This window comes from Syngnathoides biaculeatus, chromosome 20, assembly GCF_019802595.1.
Source record: "Syngnathoides biaculeatus isolate LvHL_M chromosome 20, ASM1980259v1, whole genome shotgun sequence".
Taxonomy (NCBI): Eukaryota; Metazoa; Chordata; class Actinopteri; order Syngnathiformes; family Syngnathidae; genus Syngnathoides; species Syngnathoides biaculeatus.
In genome coordinates this window covers 9038792-9053342 of record NC_084659.1, presented here as the reverse complement: position 1 = coordinate 9053342, position 14551 = coordinate 9038792, and the positions used below count along the sequence as shown (strand labels likewise).

Below are 14551 nucleotides of genomic sequence, written 5' to 3'. Positions count from 1 at the left end.
TCATTGTAACTCATGAGGGACATTGAAAAAAACTGGTTTCTCATTGTAATGAGAAACTTTCTTATTGTAATGAGTAACTTGTCCATTGCATGTGTGCGTGTATGAAAGACCCTAATTCCTTATCCAAGAATCTACCGCTAGCAGGTAAATAAGCTACGACTACCTGAACACAGGAAGCTACTGCTAGCAGGTAAAAGGGCTATGACCCATTGGCAGCCGGTTTTCGACACTCTCATTGTAATGAGCAAGTTTCTCATTGTAATGAGTAACTTGTCCATTGCAAAAAGACCCTTATTCAGGGAAGCTGCCGCGAGCAGGTAAATAAGCTCCGACTACCTGAAGGCAGGACCCTATCGCTAGCAGGTAGTAAATAAGCTATGACGCCTCGGTAGCCGTTTTTCAACACTCCCATTGTAATGACTAACTTACTAATGAGTAAGTTTCTCATTGTAATGAGAAACCTTCTCATTGTAATGAGTAATTAGTTCATTGCATGTGTGCATCTATAAAAGACCCTTAATCCTTATCTCGGAAGCTACCGCGAGCAGGTAAATAAGCTACGATTACCTGAACGCAGGAAGCTACCGCTAGCAGGTAAATAAGATAGGACACAGGCAGCTGGTTTTCGACTTTCATTGTAATGAGTAACTTACTCATGAGTTACAATGAGTAACTTACTCATTACAATTGTCATTGTAATGAGTAAGTTACTCGTTGCAACGACAAAGTTACCCATTACAATGAGAAACCAATTTGTTTTTTTTTTTTTTTCAATGTCCCTTTAAGGACTTCGTAAAATCGAGCATTGTGTTACCTGCAAGCGGTAAGTTACTCATTGCAATGAGAAAGTTACTCATTACAATGAGTAACTTACTCATTACAATGAGAAACCATTTTTTTTTTCAATGTCCCTTTAGGGGCTCCGTAGGAAGCTACCGCTATCAGGTAAATAAGCTAGGACCCATCGGTAGCCATTTTTCGACACTCTCATTGTAATGAGTAACTTACTCATGAGTTAAAATGAGTAACTTACTCATTGTAATGTAAGTTACTCATTACAATGACAAAGTTACTCATTACAATGAGAATCTTTCTCATTGTAATGAGTAAGTTACTCATTATAATGAATAACTTACTCATTACAATGAGAATCCAGTAAGTTTTTTTTCTTCAATGTCCCTTTAGGGGCTCCATATGATTTAACCTCACTGCCCCCCCCCCAAAAAAAAACAGATTTTTGGGTGGTGGGGGGTCATTTTCATATAATTTGATTAATAACGGTAAAGACACTTATGCATCACTCGTAATTGTCTTGAAATAAAGTTTACTAGGTGTCCGATAGATATTTCATAATTTGCAAAGTTTTTGGAAGATGCCAATTACATTAATGAATATACTGTAAAGCAGGGGTGTCAAAGTCATTCCTATCACGGGCCACGTTGTAGTTATTATCATATTTACGCATTAAAATTGATCAACTAGTTTTGGAACCAGAAATCAAGGATAATGTGTTTTTCAACTATTGTTGATGTTTGGTAACACAAAAATGCTTGCAATATCTCAACATCATCATTTTTTGATAGGACAATTTAAAAATTTTGGTCCAGATTTGACAAAAATCACGGAAGTTGATTCACAGGAGTTGCCGTCGCGGGCCACATAAAATCACGTGGCGTGCCGCATCCGGCCCCCGGGCCTTGAGTTTGATACCTGTGCTCTAAGGTATGCCCCCCCCCCATGAAAACTAACGAGGGCGTTTTAATGTCTTCAGAGTTGCTTTTATTAATTTATTGCTTATTTTACAAATACTCCCCCTTTGTAAAGCTGTCTTTACCGTGAAGTGTTGCAATGCACCAGAGGGTTCTGTGCGCCGACGCAGCAGGATGAGGCACGAGGCAGCCATGAAATGATATGAAAAATGCATCAATTTGTCTTTACCGTTATTACAGTTGCACAAAAACAAGAGTGCGGCGGGTTTAATGAGTAGTTATGATCAAGTATGAACTTGTATCCTCTTTACCATTATGTATTTTTGTCTTTATAAAAATATATTTCAGTCGGGCACCAATGGGCACCTTACAATTTTACATCATCGATAACTGTAATAATAGTAATTTAAGTGTGGCTGTTTCAGCAAAGGAGATTTTTACAAATCTGTTTTTTTCAAACATTTTTACTGCTATTGATCATATTACATGAAAATGACCAATTATGTTTTATGCCAGTGACGTATGTTGAGAGGCAGAACAATTCCACAAAGCCCTTCCACTAGATCCGGGGCGTCAAACTCAATTTTCCTCGCGGGCCGCATTGACATTCCGGCTTCCCTCATCAGGAGCCGTTGAGACTGTGAAACCATAAAAATGTTGAATCACATTTACATTTTCAATTTATGAACTAGTTTTGGAATCAATGTGTTTTTCAACTAGCAAAAATGCTTGTAACATCTCAACATCATCATTTATGACATTGCCAATTTGAAATTTTGGTACACATTTTGCAAGAATCATGTAAATTGACACTCTAGATTTGGCTCCGCGGGCCACGTAAAATCACGTGCCGGGCCGATTCTGGGCCCCCGGGCCTTGAGTTTGACACCAGTGCACTAGATCTCAGAAGGTACAACAAATATGTATGTTCACCTATTCAATCATTAAAAAAAAAAAGAAGTCGGAGCTCCCTGCGAGTATACATAATCCATATTTCACACGAATTAACAATAGTCGACCCTGTAAAGTGAATTTGGTGATTTGCTTCAAATAGATCATACAAGTTTGAAGATTAATTTTTGAAAATGTCCAAATACCGGGAAAAATGTATTCCTGAATTATGGAAATATAGAGTCAATGACTTTTTTAAAATAAGTTTTGGGCTTGGCTAAAATGGCACCGCGTGACGCGCCGTATATGATTCACATTAGCAATTAGCTAGCTAGCTACGCCTACTTCGCAAAAACGCATCAATCTTACGGGTAATATACGAGTGCCTCGTTGTACGCCACGAGTGCGTGCACGTCATGCATAGGAAGGCGGTTTAGCTAGTAAGGGGGAGTTTTTTTGAGTTTATAAAAGTCTGCATGTGGACACTTCCCCGTCCAGTGCTCCGTGTCGGTGCGGAACCTTTTTCGAGTGCCTCGTTGTTGCCCGCTAACGCATTCGTATCACGTCGAGAAGGCGAACCTAAAGTCCAACGATTTTCACTGTGCAGACATAAGCGAAATGCTAGCTGATGTAGCATTTTACAAGCCGTCGGAAATCTACTAGAGCGAGTTAGCTAGGGTGCGCTAACGGCGCGTACGGCGTAGCGGAGCGAACGGCTAGTTTGATTTCTCACTACTTCGAAGCCTCATTTTACACGCCGCCGATTATTCATGTTCGGCGAGGTCGCGGACAACATTCATCTTTGCGGCGCTTCAGATATACAAACGTGTATTTTCACTTCACAGGGACTCGCTATAGCTGTACACTAAATATTTTTGTTTTTTCCGCCGTCGCATTTGTCCGCTTCGGGAGGTCCAACCTCAGCCGGCTTCCCGTGGTCGCCGTCGACTCCATGCAGTTAATGTGTGATTCGGCGCACGTGCGGATGCGTTGCGGTTGTGCAGAAATGGTTAGCAAAGGATATCAAACCGTGAACCCATCCCCCCCCACACACACACGCGTACGGCCAAAGCTCCTGAAGCCTTCCTTTCTCTGTATTGCTTCTCTCGAAAAGTCGTTCCTCCGGCACCTTCTGCGGGTCGGTGTCCGTCGTCGGCGAGTTTGCTCAGGAGGTGCGACGGTGTCGGGGCGGAAGGGGATGACGGGGGGGGGGGGGGCGTCCTCGGTGACAGGTTGCCGTGGTGATCAACCGCTGCGGTCAAAGTTAAGGTGCCCGCGGACGACGGGGTTCGTTAGACGAAGGAGTTCATGGCGTTGACGGGCGACGGCGCCTCGGAGCTCTCGTTGCCCTCGTGCGTGTCCTTCTCCTTCTTGCCGCTGTACTGGCCGATGAAGGAGCCGTCCTCGTTGAACTGGCCGTCCCCGCCCTCCCCGTAGTCCACCAGGCTGTCGTCGCTCTCGTCGCGCCGCACCGTGCCGTTGGACGGCGTCCGGCTGCCCTTCAGCGGCTTGTGGTCCTCCGTGTCACTGTGAGCCGACAACGGTTGGGAAATGTGCGTGAAACTAGGAGGAGTTCCATCGAGGCTAATTTCTTTTAGCCCATCTATGGCATTTCACATTATGTTAGCATTCAGCTAGCTAGCTAGCTGAGACAAAATTACGTGCTATGATTAAACATGAAACTAGGAGTCGTCTGATGGTTTAGTTCCATCAAGGCTCATTTCCTTTAGCCCATCTATGGCATTTCACATTATGTTAGCATTCAGCTAGCTAGCTGAGACAAAATGACATGCTATGATCAAACATGAAACGAGGAGTCGTCTGATGGTTTAGTTCCATCAAGGCTCATTTCCTTTAGCCCATCTATGGCATTTCACATTATGTTAGCATTCAGCTAGCTAGCTGAGACAAAATTGCATGCTATGATTAAACGTGAAACTAGGAGTTGCCTGATGGTTTAGTTAGGAAACCAGACTGCCCGGAGAAAAGCCAGGCAGGCACGGGGAGAACATGCAAACTCCACACAGACGGGGCCGGGATCGAACCCGGGTCCTTGGAACTGTGAGGCCAACGCCTGGTCTAGTCCAATCACGGCTAATTTCCTCTAGCCCATCTATGGCATTTCACACGATGTTAGCATTCAGCTAGCTAACATTCAACTCATTAAACTCTTTCTGTGTACCGCGGCGTTTTACCAGGTGCGCCACGCTAACGTTAAACTCTTTCTGTGCACCGAGGCTTATAACCAGGTGCGCTCTGTAGGCCGCGAATATCGGTAGTTTTGGAATCAGAAATCAAAGTTAATTTGTTTTTCAACCATTGTTCATGTTTGGCAGCACAAAACTGCTTCCAGTATCTCATTGGATATGGCGGTATTAAATTTTGGTACAGATTTGAAAAAGAATCACAGAAGTCGTCGCACATGATTTGCCTTCGGGGGCCACATGGAAACATACGGCGGACCAGATTTGGCCCCCGGACCTCGAGTTTGACACCAGTGTTTTAGCGCAAGGATGAGAAAGAGCCAGGAAAGACAACTAACTAATAAAATAGATGGGAGTTAATGGCGTTAAATGTGTTTGAGTGGACAAATAATGTGCTTTTTAAAAATGTGTTCATAAGATGTTTGTTAGGTTTGGTTTGGATTTGGTCTTGCCTCCCGCGTTCTGTTTGGCATCGGAGTCCGGCGACGAGAGCGTCTCGGTCGCGTCACCGAACGTTCTATGTGCAAATAATCGCGTTAGGCGAGGACGTTACCAACGGGAAAGAAGAAGAAGAACTCCTCTCACCTGTACTCTCCGAACGTGCCGTCGTCCTCCTTCATGGGTTGGATCTCCGGGTCTTGGTGGGCTTCTTCTTTCTCTTTCACTATGGATCGCGCACGCGATTCAAATCAATGGCATTGCGATTGCGTTTTAGAGCGCTTTTGCGTTTTATTCCTGTCAATGGACCTTTCTGAGCTGTCAATCACTCGGGCAATAATAGCCAATCAGATTGTCTCAACCCCCTCTCGCCGTATTGCCCCACAAGCAATGCTGGTTGTCAGTAGTGTGCGCTTGGAAAAGTTGATGTTATGAAGGAAATGGTCCTCAGATGCGTTTGGGGAACGTGCAATTCTGATGAAAGATATCCTGCTCGGTTGATTCAATTTCCAAAGCCTAAAACGCAGTTGACGAAGTGTCTACGATGGATTAAGGCTAGCGGAAGAGCGCACGTACAACTAAATATGGACAATATCAACAAACACTAGGCAAGTAAAAAGTACTCACCCTGCTTTACATGCGCAGTACGATTCCACTATTTTATCCTGTTGGATTTCAATATAAAGTTTGTGAGGCGGCAACGTTTCGCTGCAACTCTGACATTGCTTCCTGCTCCGTCCAAAATCTTAATTCCGTTGCACATATCCTTGCGTGAAATACTTGAGACCTCTCTGTCGAACTCTTTTGGACAAGTCTGACGCATTTGGCAAAAAACACACCCCGATATTATCTGGAATACGCGACAGAGAAGCGAACATTCAAACATGTTCTGTTCGAAGCTATTTGGACATGGCTAAGGGGGCGGAGCTCAAGATCGCCATCGGAAAGGTCCATTGGAGCATATACTCGGGGTAGATAAATGACGTGTATGTGAGTACCTGGGTATTTCCCCCCCTTGTTCCTCTTGATGAAGCAGACGATGAGGAGCACCAGGATGAGGAGAGCGATGGCGCACATCAGCCCGATGAACCAGCCTTGGGTGGCGATGTCCACGTCCCGACTGGCCACGGCTGCAAACGCACGAAAGATGAACCCGGTCGGGAATACCGCACACGGCAATCTTTGAAGTACTCGTCGGCGCTGATGTGGATGACCAACAGAAATAAAGGAAATGAGAGGGAGCAAGAGCGGGAAGGTGAAACTCGCTTTCGTGCGACTTGACATGCGGGTACACGAGTGAGAAGCAAAGTTCTGAAATGATTGATGGGACTAAATGAGAGGAAGGAGTACGACGCCGAGGCATGCCGCCTCACCTGGCACCGTCACCACCTCTTCGCTCGTGCTGTGGAGCGTCGGCCCGGCGGGGTCTCGAGCTACCACGCGCACCCTATAGGCCGTCCCCGGCTTTAACCCTTTCAAAATATGCGAGCGAGAGCCGTTTACCGACTCCTTTTTCCAGTCCTCTTTACCTGAAATCGAGAATTGTTGGGCGGAGAGGAGAGACGTTGACTTCCCGGCACTCGCGTTGGAAATCGCACCGGCGTGAGCCTTACTGTTTTCGACCGTGTACTCCACGTAAATATTCTTATGGTGTCCAAAGTATTCCCACGTGATCAGCGCGCATTCCTCCGACACGGATGTGTTCACTATGCCGAAGACGGGGGCTACGGAGGGCGCTAAGTACATCACAGGAAGAGGGGGAAAAAAATATACACTTTTATTCCAAAATGCTGTTACTGTATACTTCTTCTCGAAAAAAGTTCCAAGAGTCTACGTGTGCAGTGTAGAGTCACCCCCAAACCTCTCTGCTCACGCCAATAAAAACAACCAGGTGCGCTGGCGCTAGCGCCGCGCTAACGCTAGCGCCGCATCACCGCATGAACCTCAAGGTTGAAAGCGTGTGGAAAAAAAAAAAAGGTTGCCGGCCAGAAATTACGGTACGTACATGTATTTTATTCGTGGGAGAATAAAATATTGTATCATAATACTATAATAACATAATAAAACCATGTTGGTAATTATTCGGCTAGCATTAGACAATGTTTACAAATACACTTGAGTAAAAACACGACTTGTTCGTGACGAGTCCAAATTCCATCCATCTGTCCATTTTTTTAGCCGCTTATCCTCACGAGGGTCGCAGGGAGCGCTGGAGCCTATCTCGGCTGTCCTTGGGCAGGAGGCGGGGTACACCCTGAACTGGTTGCCAGCCAATCGCAGAGCACAATCCCACCTAGGGGCAATTTAGAGGGTCCAATTAATGTTGCATGTTTTTGGAACGTGGAAGGAAACCGGTGTGCCCGGAGAAAACCCACGCAGGCACGGGGAGAACATGCAAATACCACACGGGCGGGTCCGGGATCCAACCCGGGACCTCGGAACTGCGAGGCCAACGCTTCGCATCCAAATTATTTTTGAAAACTCACTTCTCGCCGCAGGATCAGAAATTTGTGGAGGTGACCCACACATCTCGAAAGTTGAATGAATATTCAGCTCAAAGGTGAAATTTCAGGACCTTTACACATTACTTCATATTTATATAAAAAGATGACACGCTGTGGCGACCCCAAACGGGACAAGCCGAAAGAAAACGAAAGATATAACAATACAATAATTATAATTATTGTTATGGCTTTTAATTAATTAATTTTAATAATATATAACAATAAAACTAAATAGATGGAAAAATGACACGCTGTGGCGACCCCTAATGGGACAAGCCGGAAGAAAACAAATGATATAACAATGTAATCGTTATAATAATTATTATGGTTATTAATTAATTAATTTTTATAATATATAACATTATAAATAATAAATGGAAAAAGATGACACGCTGTGGCGACCCCTTACGGGACAAGCCAAAAGAAAACAAACGATATCACAATACAATAATTATAATTATTGTTATGGCTATTAATTAATTAATTTCAATAATACATAACAATAATACTAAATAGATGGAAAAAGCTGACACGCTGTGGCGACCCCTAATGGGACAAACCGAAAGAAAACAAATGATATAACAATGTAATAATTATAATAATTATTATGGTTCTTAAGTAATTAATTTTAATCATATATAACAATAAAACTAAATAGACAGAAAAAGATGACACTCTGTGGCGACCCCTAACTGGAGAAGCTGAAAGAAAACGAACGATACGGTATAACAATGTAATAATTCTAATTTTTATTATAGTTATTAATTAATTATTAAAATGAAAGAACGAGACATTGTGAAATTGTGAATTTTGCCGTTGAGCTCCTTGTTGGAAAACAGCAATTTGACCAAAAATTACTGAAATATTTAAAAGTTGGTCAATAGTTGAAAGACGGTCCGATAACGTTCACCCGAAAAGGTAAAAAAGCAATTTCAAGTTCATCCTGAAATTTCACTCAAAAGTCCAATATCCATATTTTTTTTATGATTAGTGTAGTTTTGATTATTGTCAATTAAAGTTGGTGGATTTGAATTCCAAAGAGCCACAAAACAAATTATTTCATCTGATGTGACAAAAGGATAAATAGGGAACGCCGTGTACCCTTGTGAAGCGGGGGGTGCGCAGACTGAGTGGCGGGGGAGGTTGGGTGAGGAGGGGGCTCGGTGGGGCCTGAAAGGACACGGAAAAGAGTGAGACAACACAAAGAAAGCCACCGTCGACATGCTGAGGTTCGAGAGCACTCGGGCACTCGGGCACGCGGTCAGCGCCGGACGGAAAGTGTCACGGTTTCATTTTGCAGGGGTGTGCAAACTTTTGCGCTCAAGGGCCAAATTTGATTATATATAACAAACAGATGCGTCGAGTCATTTGTCAATGTGGATAAAAAAAAAAAAAGTGAATGTTAAATATTTCAAATTGTGCATCGGCGAATCTATTTTCTTTGCGGCTTATCCTTACAAAGGTAATCGATGAGCTGGAGCCCATCGCAAGTGACTTCTTGTAAGAAGTGATGAATTTTATGACTCCATATATGGAATTCACTCTCAACATTTAAATACAAAAAAAGGAGATATACATCTGAATTCACCAATTTTGGGGTTAGATGCAGTGGATTCTGAATCCAGTAAATTCAGGACTCTCCAAAAGAATTAGCGGGGCCGCATGCGGCCCGCAGGTCCTATTTTGCTCACCTCTGTTCTGAAGCGCTGTTAGTGCGGCAACGCATCTACCGCAATTCCCGGCCTTCAGAGCGCACCGATTTATAACCCTCGGTACACAGAAAGAGTTTAACGCTAGCTAGCATTAGCGCCGGCTAGCATTAGCGCAGGCTAGCGTTAGCGCGGCGCTAGCGTTAAACTCTTTCTGTGTACCGAGGCTAATAAGGAGGTGTGTTAATAACCAGGTGCGCTAATGCTGGCGCCGTACTCATACTAGCACTGCGCTAACGCTAGCACCGCATCACCACATAAACCGCAGGGTTGAAAGCGTGTGAAAAAAGTTGCGGCTTGTAGGCCGGAAATTACGGTACATGCATGTATTTATTAGTGTGAGAATAAAAGCCACAAAACTACATAGCATGAAGCGTACAGAAATTTAGCAGTATATTAGCAAGTATATTTGAGTTATTGAAGCTCACGCGTGAATATGAAACAGAAATGCAATACTTAGCCACGTAATACATTTTGCCACACATTTAAACCCAATACGATTATGGCTTATTCTTTTCACGGTATTAATTTCTTCAAAGATCATACAACACTCTCCTCTATTTCTATCTGATTTTAAAGGTCAAGTGTCATCCCTATAAACATTCTAAAATAGATCGTGAAATGAAAAATACATAGAACATTATTCACTTCAATATCCATATGGAAAAATAAATGTGAGCGGAGAGCGCGTCATCCCTGCGCAAAGTTGCGAAAGCCTCATTCGACATCCAAGCGGTCGCCGTATTGGCTGCATCTCCTGCCCGTGACGTCATCCTGGACATCCGCCAATGAAAACACGCTGTGGCCCCTGCTATGGGAGACGAACACGCCCCTTCAGACACGAAAGCTCTTTCCGAAGAAGAGAACATCTCACAACCGAGCAAGATTACCCTGTTGTTTCGAGCCATATTTAGATGATATGCGGCTCACTTCTAACTAACGACAGACTCTCAGACAGTATGAAGGAGCCGTCCCGGCCAAGCCGTGCTCGTCTGCGAGGCACGACGCGGCAGCCTTCGCCGGCGAGCCCGACCCGGAAGCCGTCCGACGCGCACATGGGCACATTTAACATCCCTGTCGTGTGTACGCAGATCTTTTTGTTACGTTATGAGAGACGAATTACGCGGTCCCCCCCAAAACTATTCTTTTTTTTTTTTTTTTGTCGCTGTATAGCGAACCCACGAAGCTCTCGTCCTTTGCACCCGTGCAATCCATTTTTCACGACGAACCGGGTCTCTTGGAAACTTCTGAAGGGTAAATCCATCCTCACGAGCGTTCGAGCAACAACCGGCAATGCAACGAGCCTGCATTTTGGCTAACACGAAGGAACAACGAGCTAGCTTCCCGCAGGTAAAACTAACAGGAACAAACGAGTCCACTTGAGCGCGCTACTTGCCCGGTACGTCACTTCCTGTTTCCTCTCGAAAACAAATCCCTCGAGAGGATTTTCATGGCGGGAGTTACAAAAAGCCATGTATGAGCTTCAGAGGGGGCGAGAACGGATCTCGAGTGCTGCAGGACGTCGTACTACTCGGATTTCGTAATTAGGCTCGTGTAATTGCGACGCTAAGGTTCTGAGCGCACTCACTGGTTTCCACAAGGGGGGAGGCCTCTTTGGTGACCTCGGCACCGGGGCCCTTGATGGTCTTTGCGCTCAGGTCGAACTTGTACAGCACGCTGGAGTTCAAATTGTCCAGCGTCACGGTGGTCTCGTTGACCAGAAACTCCATGACCTTGACCGGACCCGCTTCGGTGGTATTGCTGACTGAGAAAGATGCGAGAAAATCAAGAACGGACATATTTTGATGATTTGCATACACGCTAACTGGCTGCTCGTACCTGGCCGGTATTTCAGCGTGTATCCGATCAGGCGTCCGTTTTTGTTCAGCGGTGGGCCCCATTCCAGAGTAAGCGAGTCCAAACCGGGATTCAAGATGTTAAGAAACGAGGGTGGTCCTGGAACTAAATCCGAAGAGGACAGTTTGCTTATATTAATGCTAAATACATGTTTTTAAAAAGTCTAAATAGTGCGTACGCACCTCCCTCGGGTGTTTCAAACTGCTTCTCCTGACTCTGAGGACTTTCCCCTTTGCTGTTCAGGACCCTGATGAAGACGTTGTAGAGGCTGTACGGTTGCAGGACCGGCAGACGTCCCCCGGTCTGGTTCCCGCTGATGGTCAGAACTTGCTCTTGCGCGTTTTGATCCCGCTCAGTCTCATCCAAGCCTCGTTCGCGACGGTAGTACACCTGCGTGAAACGATATTTTGAGGCTATTCCGGTTCTCAGGACTCAGTGGCTTGAGTGCAAGATCTAGCAGAGCGTTAAATGTTTCTGCGAGGTTATGACTATAATTTGTCTGTCCGTGCTTTGTTAGCCTGCCCGTGACATTTGTGTCTGCAAGCCACCCATCATTGCGTAAACACCCCGCTGTGCGCTCTTGGAAAAAACATTTTAGCCTCGGGTGTCAGGGTCGAGCGCGACAGTTAATCCTTGAACGACTCTCCACCTGTCAAGTTTACGGCGCGATGGCACACGTCAGGCGGCCTTCCTCCGCTCAAGGCCTCCCGGCAAGGTCCCAAACGTACCTTGTAGCCCTTCAGTTTCCCGCGGACCGAGTTAGAAGACACCGGCTCCCAGTGCACTTCCGCCGCGGTGCCGTTGTGGACCATGACCAGGACGCCGTCAGGGGCGGACAAGGGCACTGGAGAGCAGCCGACGTTGGAATCAGTTAGCCGAGATTTTGTCGATTTTGTGAGAAATTACAACCGAAACCGGTCACTCACGGTCTTCCCCGGAGTATCCGACCGCGACTTCGGGCTCCGGCCCGTTGCCGTAGTCGTTCAACGCCTGAACTTTAATCTCGAAGGGGGCGTAGACGGGAACTCCGGACACGACGAAATGGGACGCGTTGGCCACCGTCTTGGAGGACCAATCTTGATCCACGTCCCTCTGTCTCCACAGCACCTTGTACTCCAAACCGGGCCCGTTTGACTGGAATCCTGTCAGTGACTAATCAGACATTTTATTTTGTTACTCTGAAAATGATTCTTAAATAATATATTTTTGGTCATCCATCCATTGCAGGCACGTATACTGAATGCACTACTCGACAGCCGATGGTGCGCAGTTTGTATATTTGCGATTAGATCGAGGCGAGGTCATTGTTATTTCAATTTACAATAGTTTGGTGGTGTGTCATGAGGTTTTCCTCATGGAACTCATTGTTGGTTCCGTAGCTCAATCCAGCTTGAGTAGCATTTACGTAAGAAGGTACTTCGGGTCTGTCCTGACTTTACATTGCCACCAGATGTCGCCATTTGTACTATGTACTAACCCCCAAATCCTCAAGTCCACTTCATCCACCCTGCTAATCCCCTTAGCCCCTTGCTTACTTTCCAGGAGATGACAAGGTTGCCGGGTTCTGTTCCTTCTCCACGAACATCTGAAGGATTCTCATCAGGGGCTGGAACGCCAAAGAAAGCGGACTCCATTCATAAGCAGCTTTTAAATAATAAATTTGTGTTCAGTACCTACCCGCCGGGTTGGTTCTGTACTGGCGTGACGGTTGGCTGGGTTGGCTGTAACCCACGTGATTCTTCGCCAGAACCCGGAAGGAGTAGTAGACGTGCGGCGAGAGGTCGAGTTGCGCCGTGGTGCTCGTCCCGGCAACCTCGGTCAAGTTGACCCAGACGCCGGGCCGGTGCAGCAAATCCTCGAACTGAATCAAAAACTCTTGAGAAAGAAAATGACCATGTTGTAATATTACGACGTGAAACAGTTAAATATCAAAATTTTGGAAAAAAACAAAACATGCTTTGTGTGGGACTGTTGTGTTCATCGCCGGGGATCCAAGTGAGCCGAACACTCCGCTCGGTTTGGTCACTAAGTTCCAGATCAATGGGCGGGTCAGGTATATCTGCAAAAACCAGATACTCCTTAGAACTACTCGGGGGGATGAATATACGATGCTTTTTTAATTTTTATTGAGTACCGGTAGTTATCTGTGAGGAATGAGAATTTTAAAAAATAAATAAATGAAGTAAAATGAAAATTATTAGACACACATGCACAGTCACGTCCCAATAAAAAATTGTGATGTGCGGATGAGAGTTCAAGGGTCTGAAACGATGTCTCATGACTACACGGTAGACAGTTTTTCTTTACCGTAGACAATAGCTGGAGTAGGAGTAGCCTCTGAGAGAGTAAGGATCAAGAGTAGAGTACACAAAGTTAGTATAAGTGAAGAAGAAGAGGAAAAAGCAGGAAAAGTCGTCAATTATCGAGTAGCGGGCGCAAGAACAGAAAGCGCGGCAGTACCGACGACGGTTAGCGTGGCGCTGGCGGAGTCCTGGTCTAGGGTGGTGTTCATGATGCACGTGTAGGTGCCCGCGTCGTCGTCCGTCACGTCTTTGATGGTCAGACTGTCGGCGTCCACCTCGAACCTGGCGAGCAGAGCGACGTCACCTCACCGAAGTGCGCACACCCCCCGGAGAGACGGCGCGATCGGCGCACCTCTCGTCGTCGGGCAGCTCGCCGCTGTTCTTGAGCCAGGTCACGGTGGGGACGAGGGACGGGTCGTGTTTGACTTTGCATTCGAAGACGGCGCTCATGCCCCGCTGTACCACCTTGTACTCCGGCTGCTTCAGGATGCGGGTGGGTTCCTTCACCTCCAGGAAGACATGGTTCTCCTTGATGCCCAGGTTGTTGGTGGCGATGCACGTGTACTTGCCGCTGTTTTGCGACTGGGCCACGTTGATCTCCAGAGTGCCGTTCTCGTGGATCACGTAGGGGTCGCCACTCTTGATGCTGATCTGACTGTCTTTAAACCTGCAAAGAAAAATACAATGAAGAACTGGAACTGTTCTGGGTAGTTCAGGGCAGTCCGGAGTGTGTTTTTGGGTTTGGTTTGTTTTTTTTACCATGTAATGGTTGGTATCGGTGAGCCGAAAGTGGCGCAGTGGAGTAAAGCGGGGCTGTTGGTGATGACCTGGTACACTTGGTTGGGGGGAGTGAGCACCCTTGGGGGCTCAGCTACAGGACCGAAGTCAAAAGGCCCATCAGGTTTTTGTGAAAGTCCACGTCAACAGTGAAGTTTT

General features: G+C 45.9%; 1 protein-coding gene across 4 annotated transcripts in view; it reads right to left on the bottom strand.

Annotated features, from left to right (window-relative positions):
* Positions 1–1257: 1257 nt before the first annotated feature.
* Positions 1258–14551, bottom strand: part of nrcama (neuronal cell adhesion molecule a) — a 43885-nt gene continuing 30591 nt past the window's right edge. Inside the window, exons 12-28 of one of the 4 annotated variants that reach the window (XM_061806976.1) lie at positions 14375–14486; positions 13968–14282; positions 13773–13897; positions 13270–13371; positions 12990–13187; positions 12848–12918; positions 12239–12464; positions 12041–12156; positions 11495–11702; positions 11295–11417; positions 11044–11220; positions 8848–8916; positions 6856–6978; positions 6616–6771; positions 6241–6372; positions 5390–5468; positions 1258–4127 (exon numbers count right to left, since the gene is read on the bottom strand). In XM_061806976.1, the coding sequence (XP_061662960.1) occupies positions 3893–4127; positions 5390–5468; positions 6241–6372; positions 6616–6771; positions 6856–6978; positions 8848–8916; positions 11044–11220; positions 11295–11417; positions 11495–11702; positions 12041–12156; positions 12239–12464; positions 12848–12918; positions 12990–13187; positions 13270–13371; positions 13773–13897; positions 13968–14282; positions 14375–14486 (2567 nt within the window). In that variant the 3' untranslated portion in view covers positions 1258–3892. Of the gene's footprint in view, positions 4128–5385; positions 5469–6240; positions 6373–6615; positions 6772–6855; positions 6979–8847; positions 8917–11043; positions 11221–11294; positions 11418–11494; positions 11703–12040; positions 12157–12238; positions 12465–12847; positions 12919–12989; positions 13188–13269; positions 13372–13772; positions 13898–13967; positions 14283–14374; positions 14487–14551 lie in introns of those variants that run through there. The other 3 variants (XM_061806977.1, XM_061806978.1, XR_009793047.1) reach the window with 3 other exon arrangements.